At 46.8% G+C, this 15,955-nt stretch overlaps 1 protein-coding gene across 2 annotated transcripts in view; it reads right to left on the bottom strand.

The window, feature by feature from the left end:
• Positions 1–15,955, bottom strand: part of BRCA1 (BRCA1 DNA repair associated) — a 553,713-nt gene that overhangs the window by 440,053 nt on the left and 97,705 nt on the right. For both annotated transcript variants that reach the window (XM_078645314.1, XM_078645315.1), the window contains exon 3: positions 3,094–3,147. In XM_078645314.1, coding sequence (XP_078501440.1) covers positions 3,094–3,147 — 54 coding nt within the window. The remainder of the gene's footprint in view (positions 1–3,093; positions 3,148–15,955) is intronic.

Genomic DNA, 15,955 nt, shown 5'->3' with positions numbered 1-15,955 from the left:
TCAACCAGTAAGCAAACACTTTTTTGTTGAAGTATTATTTTTCATGTCATAATGCTTGTGAGGGTGAGCGGACCGCAGGTCGGAAAAGCAGGCAAGGAGGCCGGATATAGTGGGCTATGCCGGTTTTTATTAATGTTTATGGCAAGGAATTAAGACCGGTAACGTGAGCACAATGTCTGTGTTTGATGGTCCGGGTTCGGCGTCAGGCTTGGCTCCGGTTCTTGGCTGCCGGGTCTTCTGGCGGGTCCGACGTCGGGGAGTAACCTCGGAGGTAAGTGAGAGAAACGAGAGACCTGTTAGTCCCGCCGGGGTTCTCAGGCAAACCCTACCACCGTCACCCAGGGCGTGCGGGAGAGAAAGGAGTGACCGTGAGGATGGGAGGAATCGAGAGGGGGGGGGAGTGGGGGGCAAGGCGACAGTGTGTCAGGTAAGGGTGTGAAAAGGGGGGGGGGGATACTTACAAAGTGAGGGTGCTTTACAGTCTCTACAGTGCTCTTATAACTATATACGTGCCTAGAAGGGAGATATTTACACAGGAACTAACAGGAGCACCTAGCGAGCTCTGAGGGGGATTACGGGTACTCACAGTGTCCGCCGTGACTCTCCGCTGAGTCACGGCCGCTCTCCAGCCACCTCCTCGGGTCTCCACCAGTCCTCCGTCCACACGTCTTCTCCGGTCTCTTCTTCTTCCACGGCTCCAGTTCGAGTGTCCTGCCACGATACTCCAACGTTGTTCTGGTCCCCGGTCTCGGCATTTCCCTGTTCTGACGCTGCCACGGGGGTGGTACTTCCGGGGTCAGAGGGTTGTCCTTCCTCTGGTCGTAGGCCTCTGATTGGCTCCTGCAAAAGAGAGGAGGGCGGGATTCCGTTGGTCACAGGAGGTACGCCTTCTCCTGTTGCTGTCATCGGGAAGTGTCCGCGGGGAGGCAGTCCCGGCGGAACGGAAGGTAATACAGGTGGAGGAGGGCGTTTTCGGGGTAGGGGTCCCCGGGTCGCCGCCTCACAATGCAATTTGTAATGGTCGACATAATGAAGTTCTGGCGATATTTCCATCTCACTAGAACTATTTGGAAAAAAAATAAGGATCAATATCTTCTGATGTGCAGAAAAGGTCACACATCGAGCTTTGAATGTATGCTATCCCATGAACCACTGATCTAACATACTGCATTGTTCAGGTGGTGCTACATCCTCCTAGTCTAATGTCCTATGCCACATGGGTGACATCTAGCTACTATACTCCCCAGTATCTAATGGCAGATGAACGAGTTAGGAACCGGTGCGGACAATCACAGTTACCCTCACGGGGTTAAGTGCTACTCAGTCCCTTGATCTTGATTTACTTTGGGAAGAAAGTCTCCAGTCCATGCTCTCGTCTTCCTTCCAGTTCATCTCGGCCCGTGTCCTCCAGTTGCACGGAAAGTCTTGCAAGGCCTGCATGAGTCTTCCAGGTCAGGCAATGAGACCGCCACAGCCCACACTTACAGTAGCCTCTCCTTGACGTTGCTGTGAGGAAGCAGTTTGGATTTGGTTGTTGCCGCTAGACCTCTATAGCAGAGGTGGTCTTTTCAGCTGGTCAGGTTTATAGCGATGATGTGCAGGTGCCACCTCAAAGGCAAATCAGGTTTAAGGAGGCGAGGTGCAGTTGCATCTCATCATGTCGATTAAGCATACAGCAGCTTCCCATCTGAGTCAGGTTTACAGCGGTGATGTGCAAGTGCCGCATCAAAGGCAGATCAGGCTTTTGAAGGCAAGGTAAAGTCACCGTTGTGGTATCCACAGCCATCAGGCTTATGAGGTGCAGTTGCAGCTTCTCACGTCGATCAAGCTTACAGCAACCTCCCAGGTGGATCAGGTTTACAGCTGTAAGACGCAGTAGCAGCACAGAGTCCCAGCTGGAGCGGACAACGGATACAGCTACTCCTGGTTGATACTGGGTTTGGGGAAGTTGTCGGGTAGGAATCCCAGAGAGAGAGACAGGAACCCCCTCCCCCCACGATGCAGATATCTCCCAGGTACTCTGATAGAGTCCACCTTCTCTGGGTGATCCATATACAGGGAACAGGATGGAATTTTACAATCTGACCCCTCTACTCCTGCGGGGCCAGGCACCTCCCCTTCTTCTCAGCATGCAGGCTGGCTTTGAGGCACACCACAGATCCTCAGCTACCCCAACAGTTGATGCTCTCACCTCTAGGCATACATAACAGCACTTCAAGAACAGTACGGGGACACTCCCTTACTTGGCCAAGAACAACTTGGGGCTTCTACAAAGTGATGTGGTTTGTGTTCCACTTTTATGCACATTTTGTAGACAATATGGCATGTTTGCAAACAAAACTGCATGTTTATCAAACTCAGACATGCCGACTTTTTCAATGCTTTCCGCAATTGCAGCCAAACCATAAGTAGGTGTATGTTAATACGGATGTGTTAACGGTCAACAAATGCGGCCGGTTCATCCCCGAAGACAGCACTCTACTATTCAGATGCAGCTCCTACTGGCAGTGATGGCTTCTTTCACTTTGCCGAGCCTAGCAGGAATGCTATTATTAAAGGAGGGGAGATTCTTTCTGACGGCAGAAAAAGAGGCAATGAGTTAAGACTTTCTGTTCATGAATTTGTTCAGGGTTCTTTTGAGTTATATTTTATTATATTTTGCTTGCGTATTTTATTTTATTTGTTTTGAAACTGATGCTATGTTTATTGGTGGATTCAAGTAATTGAGTGTTCGACTAATTGGTCAAGAGCTTAAGCTATAAAAATGTTCGCAGTTTAGACAAGCTGCAGTGTAAAGGGCTGCTTATCCAAACAATGGGACTGGTACTTCGCTCCTACGCCCAGGTGGCCGCCATTACGAGCGCGAGCTGCCTAGCCTCCATTTCCGCCATCTGCACGGACGCACGGTACCCTGCAGCATTCAGACGCGTCAACAAAAAAGTCAAACGCCCAAGCGCCTCCAATTCTTTACGGCCCTGTTCAGAGGATGAATACAATATTTTCAATTAACGAGAGAAGCTCAAGCATAAATTAGGCCGTCATAAATCATGTAAGGTTACCAGACTGCAGAAGGGAGAAACCGCCGAGGCTTACCTGCAGAAGATGTGGTCGCACTTGGTTGCCACAGGCTCAGACATGAGGTCCAGGCTGGGGAAAGAAAAGGAAGAAAGGAATACCACAAGTTAGAGGGGTGTTTCCTGAGGTGAAAGACGACAGGATGTTCCCGTTCAGTACTACATTAGAATGTGTTATTTGAAAGCAGTAGGAAACTGTGAGGTACTTTAAAATAGAGTCCAGACACTGCTACACCTAATGTTCTTTCTTGCACTTTCTCCTACTTTTCTCCACCAGCATTCATGCTCAATCTTACTTTTTTCACAACTTTTGTGCCACTCGCAGCCTTCAGCATTTTGGTTCCATCTGTATTTATGAATCTCATACTCAACAGCTTGCAGAGATACATTCAATTATAAGGATCGTAGCCCTGATTACTTTCCTTTCTTTATCTCCCTGTAGAAGCCTATTCGACCTAAATAAAACTTCTTACTACACTGACCACATTGGCTCATTTTTCCTCACTACATTTTACAGACATTCTTTAGCCTGAATTAACCGCAAAGAACCAGCAACTTCAGTAACCCTTCTTCCTTAGAGATCTGTCCACTTTTCACACATACAATGATATAACCATGAAGTTGGAATGGTAGGACTCTTTCTCAGCCAGTAATTCACACTCCTCCCAACACCAGCCTTAAGGCCCCCCTTATACCCACTCAACGCCTTTCAATGCCTGCATTGTAGCCATTTATCCTTTACCGGGAGCCAGGAGTGTTTTCTAGGACGCCCTTGACACACTACTGGAATCGACATGATCAACAACACTATTCTTTATTCTCGAAACCTCAGCCCACCAATATTTTACGCTGGTTACCCAATACTACCCTCATTCACCATTACAAAATACCTATTCCACCTCTACACATGGTTATCCACTGGGTTTGATTTTCATGTCTAAAAAAGTAAATTTGCTCCCCACCCACCATTAACCCATTCATAAAACAACATACCATTATCCACAGGATATCTGGTAAAAAAAACAATTTCCCCTCTCACCCGTTTCCCGCTTGCTGCTGCAGCAAAGATGTCTATCGCAAACTGAATACATTCCCCAGAAACCCTGGTCTGCCACCACTCCTAAATGAGATGAACTATCCTCCACTCATGCAAAACCCACTTAATTTAACCAACTCAACAAAAAAATATTACCTCTTCTGAAACTTCACCCGTCACCTCTTGCCAACAGCTGTGGATTACTCCTATCATACAGTCATCTACCAAAAACCTTAATTCGGGCAATGCTGCGAATGATGAAACATCCATCTATTGGAAGCCTACAATCCTACCATAAACGCCATTACGACCGCTCTCAAGACTACTAAATCTACCCAATTTCGAGACCTTATATCCTCATTATCCATCCATTATAACGATTAGCTAAAACCATTAACAGGGTGCCATATAGTAGTGCGATTTTAGACTTCAAAGCAATGATAACTTCCTCCATATAATGCCTCTTATTTTAAACCCTTGGTTGGTATGCCCCCACTCCATATACCCGCTCTTAAATTCTTCGTCAGTAAATTGCTGTTTTTACCTTCTAGTCAGCGGAACCCTTCAGAAGCAGCATGAGCATGCCATTAATTCCCTCTTCTGTGGTTCTGTTGACTAACTTGCTTCCTGCCGATGCTTAATTCCACTACTTTGTACATTCAAATCTGCTCTGAAATACTACCTCCTCCTACAACAGTGACTTACCTTATTCTGCATCTCTAATGGTCGCCGATTACCAATGATACTCTCTTAGTCAATATTTCATTGCCTCAATAATTGTGTAAATGATAAACATGTACTGTCCTGCAATTGTCATTCGTTACGCTACCATCAAAACCAATAACAACTGAAACACTTATCATTTACATCGTTTGTCAAAATGCTCACTTCTACCACTAAATAATACTCCTACCAAATGAAAATGTCAGGTGCATTAACAGAACACAAAAAAGAATATGGTCCTATCGACTTTAAGAATTAATTCTTTTGGCGCTTGATTTAAACCCCTACCTGTTCTTTGGTTCCTTGGCTCCTTGCCACCACCCTCTGTGACTGCCCAGCGAGGAAAACGCCAGCGCCTCGCCGGACCCGCTTCGCGGGTCCCGCAGCGCCTTCTACCACCAAAAGCTGCTGATTGCTGGGAGCTCTCTAGAGAGGAGTGCGGGGCAGGTGAGAGCGCCGGCGGGGCTGCGAGTATACAGGCAGGGACTCCAGTGTCCAGGAGTCCCTGCGCGCCCAACTTGCCACACCTGGGCTGCTCTCCCCGCTGGCCACGCCCCCCGCCTATCAGCGTCTGAGACTGCCGTGTCCTTGCTTAAAGGCGACCAGTGCCACCGCTTCGCGGGAGCGTGCCGGGAGAAGCCCGGGACAAGGGCGGGACCGTCTGTGGCCGTCAGGGGCCGAGGGAGGCTGGGCTGGGCCCATCCTCTTTCGCCTGCACCTTCTTGATTTTAGCCGGACTGCGGTATAGGTCACGGTCATGCCCTCGCCGGCCTCAGGCGAAACTCCATCAAGGGCGGGGGGAGGCAACACTGGGACGCTGGACAACTACTTCAAATCGGCTAAAGGTGAAAGGGGTAGGGAATGCTCCCTAGAGAAGCGCAGGGTAGAGCGCCGTCGCTCCATTGAAAATATGAAAAATATACCTCTCAGTGAGATAATTCCCTATCCCATATCCCAAGAGGACAGCCCCCTCCATGGCAGACAGGATCCATCAACCCAAGAAGGTGTCCCCCTATTATTACGGGACAACACTCCCAATCCCGGCACACTCCCCGAACTGACCACGGAGGCTATCCCACTCTCAACTTCTGCTAGTATGGCTGTTGATCTGGTTACCCAAACACCCACTGCAGCTAAAATCAGGAAAAACAAGCCCAAGCAAACTGTTGTGGTGGAGGTGCATGGCCCCCCACCCAATAAGCGTAGAAGGAAGACGAGGGGTGGCCAGGGGAAAACTAAAATACCCCACTCAGATTTTGGGAAAAACAACAAGCAGGCCCACATCCCAGATAGGTCCATTGAGAGGGTGCACATCGCTGCTTCCCCTAAGGGTATTAGTACTACTATCGCTATTGACAACAGCGACCTAGGGGCTAACCCGTTTAACACAGCACCCCCTGCTACATCTATGGGGAACATAGAATTCCTACTTAGATCCCTCCTGTTGCCTATTAGCGAGAGTTTAAAAAAAGTAGAGATCAGGCTTACCATCTTAGAGGCAACCTTAACTAGCCTGAATACCACGGTTAGCAAGCAGACCAAAACTACTGGGCCCAACCCACCTTCAATAACCCTCTCCCACTTACAAAACCCTTGTTCCAACGCAGGACCCATCCAGGGCGCTGCTGTTGTTCCCCCTCTGCAGCCACTCATGGCTATCCCAGTTTCAGTCCCACCTAATATCCCTAACGCCATCCCTCCTCATGTAGCAGTTCCAGCCCCTCACAGCCTAGTTTCAGACACAAATTCCAGGGCCCTACCAAATGTCATTACCTCTCCCTCTCCGTCTGGCAAGCCCGCTCCCAGACCACGGAGACCGGACTTGCCACCGGAAGTTAATAGCTTTATGGTGGTGTTGGCCGGTGCCCCCTCACTTGAAAGGGGCGAAAATGAAAATTTCCAATCACTCAAGAGGAAAGTCATTAAATGGCTGAATTGGAACAGACCTTTACCGCCCCATTTCAACAATGAGATCATCATGGTCAGAAGGGTACCTTGGCTGGGAAAGACGAAGAAAACAATAATAGGGGACTGCATTATGGTGTCTTTGAGACCCTGGTACCGTTTTACATATCTGTGCAGGATCAAACAGATCACTGGATTCCACCATACAGACTCTGCCAGTCTCCTTCTTCCCTCCCATTCGCATGCACCATGAACCTCTGCAAGGCAATTGGACAAGGGTTGAACGGAGACCCAGATATAAGGAGTATGCTGCACATCCAGCTTACCAACCACCTGACACTCCCCTTTTCCACTACAACCATTTTAATTGTTTGAGCGGGTTGGATGGGGTCGATTGACTGTCTTCAAATTCAGATTCCAACCCGGCGACCCTAGACAATGGTTCCGGTGACCTCTCTGAGCCAGCTGGATTTACTGTTGATAACGTTCCCGAGGTAGCAACTGGTCCAGCACCTGGCACTGGCTCCCCCCATACCCCCATCCCTGCAACCCCTCCTACTGAGCATCTGAGACTAATCTGGTGGAATGTGGCTGGATTAGCTAGCAAGCTGACTACTCCAGACTGGGTAACTTACATTGAGACCGGGGACGTTTGCATGTTCCAGGAGACCTGGGCAAGGGAGGAATACAGGCACCAGGGCTATCAGCCATTTTCCATCCCGGCCAGGTGGGAGGGTAAAGGCCACCCTTCAGGTGGACTAACAACGTGGGTAGCATCCCACCTAGGTTGTGAGGCCTCACGCTTACCGGTGCCATCTGATGATATCCTTGTGGTTTTACTGTCATGGCCGAATCAATCGAAACTCGCCCTGATTAATATCTATTCCAGGCCAGTGGGAGTTGCAAGGGAGTCGCCCACCATTGAGGAACTCTCAGTTTATTTAGCCGAAATACCAAGAGACCTACCCTATGTAGTGGGAGGGGATCTAAACTCTCATTTTGAGCCGCTGCCTGGCCTCCTAGAGGGTTTCCCGATGGAAGATGAGGCCAGGTGGTCGGTACCTTCAGTAGAAACCCCTCCCCCGAAGGCATGGACTCCAGTAGCATTGCAGATCACAGCTCTCACCTTAAGATTTGGAATTAGGGCCTGTAATGGGCGCACTAACTCCGATTTACCTAGCAGAACTACCTATAATAGAGCGGGAAGAGAATCCCGCCTGGACTATGTCCTGGTACAGATGGTGAACTGGCCATCTATTCAGGATTTTAGGGTTACTGAAAGGCTGGACAGTGATCACAATGCTCTGGAACTTGATCTTATTCACCCCGGCCTCCAAATCTCTATATCAACTGTGGAGGAGAATAAACCTGAACTTCTACTGGCCAACAACAGGAGAAGAATCAGGTGGGAAAAACTAGCCTCAAGCCAGGAGAAACTCCCGAGGCTATATGCAGGGTTAATCCCTATTTTGGAGACTGTGGGAGATCTAGCCACTGAGGCGGGCAATAAAGATTCACTTGGCAGATTATACCAGGCTCACGAGGACCTCATAAAGGGAGCTGCCCACATCCTCTTCAGCAATGTACAGAATCAGAGGAGGGGGCAGCTACACAAATCCTCATGGTATAATACAGCCTGCAGAAAGGCAAAGGGAGAACTTCTCAGAAACATCAAGGAGGGCTTAGGGGGCGAGAAGCTAAGAGAAAGCAGACAGGCATATAAAAAACAAATTGCCCATGCTAAAACTGAATGGGAGGAGAATCAATGGGAGGAGCTCACTAATTCCCTCGCAAAAAGAGACCACCGAATGTTTTGGAGAGTAGTGAACGGGGGGGTCGGGGAGCCTCCACTCAGCCATTGAGCCTAACATCGCAGCAGGGGTGTGGCAGGCACATTTTCAATCTCTTTATAGCTCTGAGCTGGGACAAATTAGGAATGATACCGGTATCGGCCGGGCTGATTACGAAGGAGATCCAATAATAGTGGGGGAGGTTAAGGCAGCAATAGCAGGACTGACTTCGGGTAAGGCGCCAGGATTGGATGGCTTGCCCGGGGATCTGTTCAAGCAGGAGCCCGATGTTTGGGCCCCCTACCTCGCCGTTCTGTTTAACGGAGTTTTGAGTGGCATGGAAATCCCGAGTACCTGGCTGGGGGCAGAGGTGGTCCCCATATTCAAAAAGGGCTCGCCTCTGCTCCCAGCCAATTACAGACCAATCAGTTTAATTGATGTGTCACAGAAGCTGTTTGCTAGGGTTCTGCTGAACCGGCTTCAGGACTGGGCAGAAGAAATAGGGGCCCTTAGTCCCTATCAGGCGGGCTTCAGAAAGGGAGTTTCCACAGTGGACCAGGTCTTCCGATTGAACATCATTTATTGGAGGGCAGCGATATTAGAAGCAGCTTATACACAATATTTGTGGATCTGAGGGCCGCCTTCGACCTGGTGCCCAGAGGGAAACTTTGGAGTGTCCTGGCAGAGATGGGCGTACCCCCGGACATCCTGTTAATCCTACAGAGATTGCATCACAATAACTATGCCCGAGTGAGGTGCGGGAGGTCTGGGGAATTGACGGATAGATTCCCCGTTGACAGGGGGGTTAGACAGGGCTGTGTGCTGGCACCGACCCTGTTCTGCCTCTTCGTCAACGGGGTAATCGCCCATCTGAACGGCACTGAATATACCGACGCCCCAAAACTCAACGGCAGCAGGGTGCCTGCAATCATGTTTGCAGACGACACCCTGCTGCTGTCTAAAACCCCTATGGGGATTCAGAGGCTTCTCGACTCATTTGTGGCCTTTTGCACAGATAGGGGCCTAGAAATTAATGCTGCAAAAACTAAGTTTCATGGTCCTGAATCCTAGCCAAAAACTGCGCCCGAACCCACACCTGGGAGCATCACGGCTAGAGAGAGTTTCCACCTTCGAATATCTAGGTGTAACCCTGAACGAAAGTATGTCCTGGGGACCACATCAGACTAGGGCCAACCTCAAACTAGTACAGACTACCGGGGGTATCACTCGGATGATGAAAAGCTCCACATACCGCCCATTGGGGCCGCTCATCCAGATCTACAAGACACAGGCTAGGGGTGCTACTATGTACGGGGCGGAACTATGGGGCCATACATCTTCCCGCAGTCTGTCCTCAACTGAGAACAACTTTATCAGACAGATAGTTGCACTTCCGCCCAGCACCCCACTTCTTCCCTTGAGGCTGGATCTGGGACTGAGACCAATAGCTGACGAACTAGGTCTCAGACCCATAGTCTTCTGGCGAAGGCTATGGAGTAGTGAAGAACTCTCTGCCTACAGGGCGGAACTGAGGGAGCTCTTAACCCATCCTAAAGCGTTACAGATCCCCTGGATAAAATATATTCAAAAATCCTGTACGAAACTGGGGTTCCCCGACCTCTGGTCTGATCCTGCTAGCGCCTCACTGAACATCTCACGGAGAGCTTTGGTCAATGTCTACCATGAGCAGAAACTAGTCATTGCCTTGGATTCCCAGGGGGGAGGGGTCATTAACATCCGTATTTGCGCTAAGCAAGGCTTCATATAGGCTGGAGAGGGTCTTGGATGCTATATCCCCCGTGCTGGCCAGAAAGCTGTTTCTCCAATGGAGATATGGCACATTGCCTCTGCGATCCTTTACCAGCTCCTGGTCAACCTCGCCCTCTTCCAAGCAGTGTCCGGCATGCTCCTGTGCCGAGGAAAGCGATCTACATGTGGTCCTGTTTTGCACAACCTACAAGGCAGCTAGGAAATATTGGCTCCTTCCACTCATTAGAAACCTTGGTTGTAGGGAGTATCTCCCGATGTACAGAATTTTAAAAACCGATGTTTCAAGTCCAATTGTTTTTGCACTAGCAAAATTTCTCACCAATGTCTGGTACACCCGCACCCGTATCCTGAAGTCGCAGGTTCCCATTTAATTTCAAGTCTATAAACTCAAATGTGATTTTAGTAGTTTTAAATTACAGAAATGAACAATTTTACAGTGTATAAATTTGTATCGATTGTGGATGATTTTATAATGGTTGTATACGTTTTATTGTATATCTTTGATGGCCATACGGCCGAAATAAAGATTGTTAAAAAAATAAAAAAAATAAAAAAATTTATTAAACAGGCATTAGCTAATATGCTGTTTCAGTTTAATATGTAGGCACATTCGGTCCTTTTTCTGACATCCTTTTCCACTGTTCAGCAAGAATAAAATAAGTTGTGTTTTATACAAAGAAGGATGAATGGATAGTGAAGATATTAAATGTTCCTTACAACGAATAGCTGGCTGCAACATCAGAACTACTCGGATCTGTGATATATGTAATTTATAAAAAAAATGTACATATATATATATATATACATATATAATAAAAAAAAGTCCGACAGAAATCATGTTTACCATTTCATTACACCCATGGGTAACTCCAAGTGCCCTAGCCAAAGATATTAAGGTCTTAAAGCAGCCCAATTAAATAACAATGCCACCACCGACCGCTAGAAGAATGCCGCAGGCGCACATCTTGTCGAGTAAATAAGCACAGTGGGCCTGACTTGGAGCATCAGAAACAGAGATAGAATATCAAAGAGTTGCAGGCAGCACACTGTGAGATTTATACCAAGATAAAGCACCTGAACAATCTCATCATCAGAGAGTGAAATATTGCAGCAAGAGAGGTGATTTACATCGTCTCAATCCCAGCAGGGGACACCAGGAGATTTCTAATGAATGTAAAGCATCAGCAGATATTTTTGATGGGGACTGAATTTTTAAGATGGCAAATGTAGGACAGGATATTAAATATTATAGGACTCTAAAAGCTGCATTTGTTCTCAAAGGAAAACTATGTAAAGAATAATTTAAGTACGTCCAGAAACATTTTTTCTGGCGGATACTCTAATCAGAGATTCATGACAATTTGAAACTCCCCAGGTGCCAGACAGGACCCAGAAAGCTCTTGTAAAAGCTCCTGCAATGCAGTAGATGGTGCCATTGGACTCAGTTGTGAACCTGCCCCTACCGAGATATGACCCCACAGAGCTGCACGCAGGCACCAACTGCAATGATGTTGGTTCCTTTTTCTCTGCATCCTTTGACGCAGGTGCGTGCTCAGCTTCTATTGATTACCCTATTGAAGCGAAGGCCTAGTGTGTGGAAGTCATTAGGAGATGCTGCATGATAGGGTCTATTCTGACAACACTAAGTCGATTACGATATGCTCTAAAGATTGATGGTATACTAACTCACCATTTAGAGCAGTGAAAGGAGGTGTGGTGCAGCGGCCAGGGCAGCTGACTTCGGAGCACAGGGCTCCGGTGGCAGATCAGCTCAGCACAGCAGCATGCGACTCTGGGCAATAGCCCACTTAATTTCCACAACGTTCCCCAGAGTAGTTCGCGCTTTACAAATACTGGATTTAGATTTTAGTTTACAGGTTGTTTCGCATGAAATGCCAATGAACTTATTTCAGAGGATTTTCACATTAGAACGTAATAGTAGTGCGGCTAGACATTCTCTGTGTCAGGGGCAGGAGAGTTTAGTGACCGGTGCTTAGATTGAGCCAGTGTTTTCCAGTGCTCAGCACCGGCACTTAATCATCAACACCGGCGCTTATCACGAGAACCAGTTAAGGACACATTCATTTATGGCAGGCACAGGGAGATTATGTGATTTACCCAGAATCACAGTATGTTTAGCCGACGGCAAGACTCGAACCTGGTTCCCCAGCTCCAAGGGTGGCAGCTCAGGCCATTACGCCACATCCTCTCCCCACTTTCATGGTTACTACTTGGTTCCGTTTTAGGCAGCGTTAATGGGAGAAATGGGCTGGTGCACGCTGCCTCCTGAGAAGAGCCCCGGCACGTGTTTATTATTATTTTTTTTTTACGAATTAACCACTGCTACTGAACCCTCATGTAAAGTAACGCTGTGATGTAAACCTCAAAATCATGTGCTGACATTCTGTGCATATGTTGAGTGTGCATGTACAGTAGGACTTTGTGTGTGCTATGAGCCGGAGTAATTGGATCATTGGAGTCAAGTGTGGATCACTCCTGGTTTGGCATTGCAGTATTGCGTGTGGTAAAGTTTCCCCAGACAGTGGAAGTGTAGTGACTGCAGTAGTGTGGCAGGGGTGGAGATCCAGGCACTGAAGTAAGCGGGATTGGAGACTGGGCTGCATTTAGAAATGCAATGAGAACCTTGTTAGCAGAAGCTGCTGATTAGTTTTCCCTGAAAACTGCCATTTGGTATCAGGTAGTAGCTAGAGGTGAGGACTGTAGTTTCTAATCTTCAAGGTGAGGTGAAGATGTTTCTAAGCAGTCTCTGTCATTTTGCCTGTTCCCGATTATAGCCAAGTGCACAGATTTCACACTTCATTGTGCCCTTGTTTTGAATAGTACTGCTTGGAGTTGGCCCCGTTATTACCGGTTGCGAGAGCTATCACCTTGCACAAAAGCTGTGCCTGAGGAACAGCTAGAAAATTACATGTGAAAATGATCCACCCAAAGCCTTAAGAACGTGGATCCTCATCCTCTCGCTCGTAAATATTATGCAAATAGAATCCAAACCACCCCACTTCATTCCAGTTCAAGTTTGACCAGGGCTGGTGTCTGCATGATAGCTTGACTCTCTGAGGAGAGGCGACATCACTTGAAGTCTGCACTTTCTAATGGCGAAGCTGAAGATTTACCCAGCACTTAGAAGTCTTCCTGCCTGCTGAGAAAGGGAAAGAGAATGCCCTGGAGGAACAGACATTGCTCAAGATGAGACCTGCAGTGTTCCTCGTATCAAGAGTACTCCAGTTGCTTTTGGAAGTGAAGCTGGAGCCAAACTGTGTCATGAGGGGACGCCTGGTCTTACGTCACGGCCCCCAAAGTGGCCTGCACACAGAAATCAAACCTGAGAAGTAACCACATGCTGTCTGTCACCCCCGAAGTGCCGGACGGTCTGATACTGCGTTGACTGCTGCACACCTGCCAGGTGAGCAGCCCGCTGGAGCCTGGCTCACTGCCCACAAAATGCACCTATCGGATCAGGCCAAGAAGCAGCATCTGTCCAGATGGATGCATTCTGAGAAGTCCTGCCATGTTGCTCACCCACCAAGGCACAAGTACGGAGCGAAGCCAGTGCCACAGTACTATATCAGCAGAGCAGCCACTGCAAGCGCCAGTCATGAGAAAACCCACCAGTGCTACACAATCGCAGTAGTGCGATTAGGCAAGGCAACGGGGCCTCACATGCAAAAGACTGAGTTAGACACACAGATCATGTTCTGCCAGTGAAACTTTGGCTGTTACTTAAATAATTCAATTTTTGGGTCTAACTGTTGAAATGACCTATGAAAACCTCCAAGAATCGCAGTTTGAATCATAAAAACATAGCTGGCCCCATTGACATATCTGGCATAACGTTTTGCATTATGGTTAGGCTGTCTTCATTTTCTATTTTTGGAAAATTCTGGTGGGGTTTTTTCAGTGTTTTCAATATCTTAAAAAACAGTTGTTATCAGTGGTTACACATATTCACGCCACTAAAAACAACAGAAAAAGTGTTTTTCCGGTGTTTATGAAATGTTTTGCTTTTATCATTGCTTGCTTTCTGCACTAAAAGAACATGGTATATAGACAGTGTACGTATAGTGTATATGAGGTCCAAAGAGATTTTTGCAAATTAATCTTATTGTAGTACACCATACAATATTTCTGCAGTGAGTCTTTGGTCATGTGCGCTAGGCGCTTTCCTTCCAATGTAAAGTTCTGTGAAAAGGCCCTCTCAGCATTCATAGCCCCTTGGGCTGAGAACTGTCAGCTAAGGGGCACAGTTGGGATGACTCTTTCTTTGATGCCACATAAAGCACGAAATGATAAATATTTGCATTTTAGTTCCTGGGCATAAGAAAACAGTGCACCAGAATGGACTAAAAAGTCAATAGCATCCCTCATTAACTCTGAAGATTGTAAAGATGCTTTCAGCATACAATCAAATACAAACAATATCACTCCAATCTTTGTTGAACTTGGAAAGAACCTTTTTTGCAGAGCATAATACGTGACAATGCGTTCAATGTTTTCCAAAAGTCTGGTGTCACGTTTTCACCACTATCCCAGATGCTTGGTGATATATATATACTTGTTACTATACCTTGCATTTAATGTTTAAAGCCGGAGGTGTTGGCAATTCACCTATCAATACAGACCCACTAGAAACTATGGTCTGATGTATTGAGGGTTTTTACCCATTGTCTGTGGGTAAATGTGATGACACATATTAGGAAAGATTTTTATGAAACTAGCCATTTTACCTATCAGTGAAAGAATCAAATGCAGCCAAAATATCAAACGTGAGTTTGATATGTCCTGATTCTCTACGGTTTATAAAATAAATAAACTAAACCTAAAACGTAAAACGAAACCCTGCATCTTTAGACCAAAGGCCATAAAAATGAAAAAAATAAAAGGAAGAAGAAACCATTTTTTAGTGGCATCCCTAAAGAACAAAACTCAAGCAGAATAATGTTAGCCAGTCTTTCTTACTGCTAGCTTGTTTAACAAAGTTACATTTTATTGACCCCTTCAGTAAGAACAAAATGACTCTCACTTTCTTTTTCCATTCTTTGAATTGCATTTAGTTTGTGGTTGTGCAGGTGTTTTTTCAGTGTTTATATGTTTTCACTGGTGAGGGCTATTTTCCTTTCAGTGGGGTTTTATCAGTTATTATAGGTATAAACCTAAAATCCCACAGCTTAATTATGGTAAAAGGACATTCATTTTACGAATTTAAGTAATGGGTTGCACTCTACCCTGAGAGGCATCATAAACTACATGGTGTATATTTAGTCCAACAGCCTGAATCTCAGGGCAAGTTTAACACAAAATAAAAAGATATAAGGCTTGGCAAAGAAGGTATTCTTTATCTGTCAGCCAATGTAAATGCCTCATGGCTTTTTTTATGTATTTAATGGAGTGTTTGTTCCCTTATGGACTGACTCCCACCTCCCCCAAACGGTCCAGCAACAAAGGTGTTTTGGCTTGCTCAGGCGCCGATTTAAATAGAAAGACAATTGAAGGTTTGCTTTTTCAGCCTCCTTTTGGAAACCTCTCCATCAATCAAAGCATCTGCTGCCTGCAAAAACAAATGCAATTCAGGAAAGTTCTCAAATCTCTTATTGAATAACTAGTTTGTTCTACTTCTACGCTGGCACGCCAGCAATCTC

This window comes from Lissotriton helveticus, chromosome 5_1 (genome assembly GCF_964261635.1).
Source record: "Lissotriton helveticus chromosome 5_1, aLisHel1.1, whole genome shotgun sequence".
In the NCBI taxonomy this organism is placed as follows: domain Eukaryota; kingdom Metazoa; phylum Chordata; class Amphibia; order Caudata; family Salamandridae; genus Lissotriton; species Lissotriton helveticus.
This window is presented reverse-complemented; position numbering and strand designations above follow the sequence as displayed.